Genomic DNA, 2,178 nt, shown 5'->3' on the forward strand with positions numbered 1-2,178 from the left:
GGACCCAGACGTTACGGAATAGTGAAGCCAAAGGAATGAATATCGTGGGAGCGCTAACCTGTGAGTATGCCTTCGACACAGGCTATCGACACGAATCTGCCAAGTACAAGGGCATCTTACTGGGCATACGCCTACACCCATAGGCAGCGTAAAAGTCTCTCCAATCCGCAAGTGCCTATCATCTTCGTCTCCACCCATCACTTTGTTGTCTCCTTCCCCTGAAGTAGGTCAAAGGTAGGCACCTTCGACGTGTCAAATTTGCTTGTGCCATTGAAACGGCCTTGTGCCGCCTTTTGCTCACAGTATTGTAAAGCTGTCGCTTTGACTGCTTCCCATCCAAGCGAAGATGTTCCCATGAGAGAAACGTCTTGTGCGATCAATGCCAGTGCGCTTCGTAACCAGGTGACACAGTTCCAACCAGGGTCGTTGTTGACGATCGGCACTTGACGTAACTTTGTGGCTAGAGCTTGAGGGTCGTTAATCTTGCCAATCATAACACGAACGAGTATCATGTTCGTGGCGTTCATTGACGTCGACTTTTCTTCGAAAATCCACGTGCTTCGACCAGGCGCATTCTTAGCATGATATCGCGTCCCAGTCGGTTCATTGTCCTCGTTCTTGGGTGCAACCAATAGTGCCCAGTGATACCTGATAGACAGAATTAGCTCCCGTGTATAGCAGCACAGGGGAAGAATACTTGTCTTCATTGTCCGGCATTTTAGCTACTCCTCCGCGAACATATAACGCGACGTAGAGCCTCGCTTTGTCGGCAGGCATAATGTATCAGAACAGATAAAGGAAGTCGAAATGAATAGAAAATACAAAAAAAATGGGCAGTCCGGCTTTTTGTGCTCGCAAACCCGCCATCTTTCTACTAGAGATTACCAACAGCCGCTACATGCTTGCAAAGGGAGATAAGTTGAATATATTGGGCACAACGCGTCATCTCGTCCACGTGTAGTGCTTCTAATGGATGGGAGCCTATCCACGTCACATCGCATTGTCTCAATTGTGCAAGCCAATTTCTTGTTTTAATAGTCGCCAAACCACTGGCGTCGGATCTTTTCCATCTCAAGTTGTTTTTCATACACATCGAGAAATTTGCCAACTTCGTCTCGCCAAAACATGTTCTGCGGGCTAACATGCCAGGCCGATGTGTACTCCCAGTACGAGGGCAACCACGCCGCATACTCCCAATCAATTATACCTGTGATTTGCTGGCCATCAACCAAAATATTAAAGCTGCTCAAATCATTATGCGTAAAACACACATTTTCGCTAGTGTCATCATGCATTTTAACTAGGCGTTGAACATCTTCGTTGTGCTTCAGATCTGTCTCTTGATCTGATCTAAGGTATCTGTGAAATTGTTTCACAGAAGGGAAAGGACCAACCGGGCTTGACGAGCCCGGCAGTCTCTCGTCCAGGAATGGCCCGTCATCAATAGCAGCGACTGAGTTGCAGTCGCTCATACGTGGAAGGTTGCGTAATTGCACCACATAGTCTCGAAGCTGTTGCAAAATATAGGCTTTCGAGTCGTCACTGCGCCGTGCCCATTCCCAACCCAGGGGTTGGCCTGCTAAGCGCTCCATCGCGATATAGACGGCACCGTGGTGCTCGAAGGCACAGAAAACCTTGGGGACAGGTATCGTGGTATGCTTTCGCACGTATTCCATAGTTAAGGCTTCCGTCAAGCGGACGGCGTGTCCAGACTTGATGCACAAGTCGCCAGGAAGAAAAGTGACCCGGGAGGATCGTCGACACCACCGACCGACGAATTTGTCTAATGCTAGGACGATAGTGCGCTTTAGGCGCGTGTGACGTAGATCTTCGATGTACTGTTCGGGTTGCAGCATGATGGAGCAGAGTACTTATTTAGTTTGTGTGCGCAGTAACAGACGGATAGATATAAAGAAAGCTCACGCACTCCTGAGCCGAACTCGAAGGCAAGGGTGACCTTGTGCCTTAATTTTAAGGCAGAAAGGTCAGATACTAAGAAGGTAAGAAAGCCTCAACTACGTAATGCTGCCACCCTTACTATAACGGGTATATATTGTCTACCTAACTTATCTGCTTACAAAGAGCAGCCATCGACCCCTGCCCTATCTGTGAGGGTAAAACGTCGTGAGACCCCGAAACACATCTTCCGAAGCCATGTAGAAAAAAAATGTGGAAATT

At 48.2% G+C, this 2,178-nt stretch overlaps 2 protein-coding genes across 2 annotated transcripts; both read right to left on the reverse strand.

The window, feature by feature from the left end:
• Nucleotides 1–197: 197 nt before the first annotated feature.
• On the reverse strand, nucleotides 198–717 carry LTR64_008838 (uncharacterized protein; the record flags this gene model as incomplete). The annotated part of the gene is made up of 2 exons (XM_064903122.1): nucleotides 198–648; nucleotides 698–717. 2 exons carry the CDS (start codon nucleotides 715–717, stop codon nucleotides 198–200), a joined length of 471 nt encoding a protein of 156 aa, XP_064750464.1.
• Nucleotides 718–1,031: 314 nt separating this feature from the next.
• Nucleotides 1,032–1,856, reverse strand: LTR64_008839 (uncharacterized protein; the record flags this gene model as incomplete). Its single annotated transcript, XM_064903123.1, has 1 exon — nucleotides 1,032–1,856. The coding sequence occupies one exon, from the start codon at nucleotides 1,854–1,856 to the stop codon at nucleotides 1,032–1,034; it is 825 nt and encodes a 274-aa protein (XP_064750465.1).
• Between the last annotated feature and the right edge of the window lie 322 nt (nucleotides 1,857–2,178).

Source organism: Lithohypha guttulata (genome assembly GCF_036872675.1).
Source record: "Lithohypha guttulata strain CCFEE 5908 chromosome Unknown scaffold_48, whole genome shotgun sequence".
In the NCBI taxonomy this organism is placed as follows: Eukaryota; Fungi; Ascomycota; class Eurotiomycetes; order Chaetothyriales; family Trichomeriaceae; genus Lithohypha; species Lithohypha guttulata.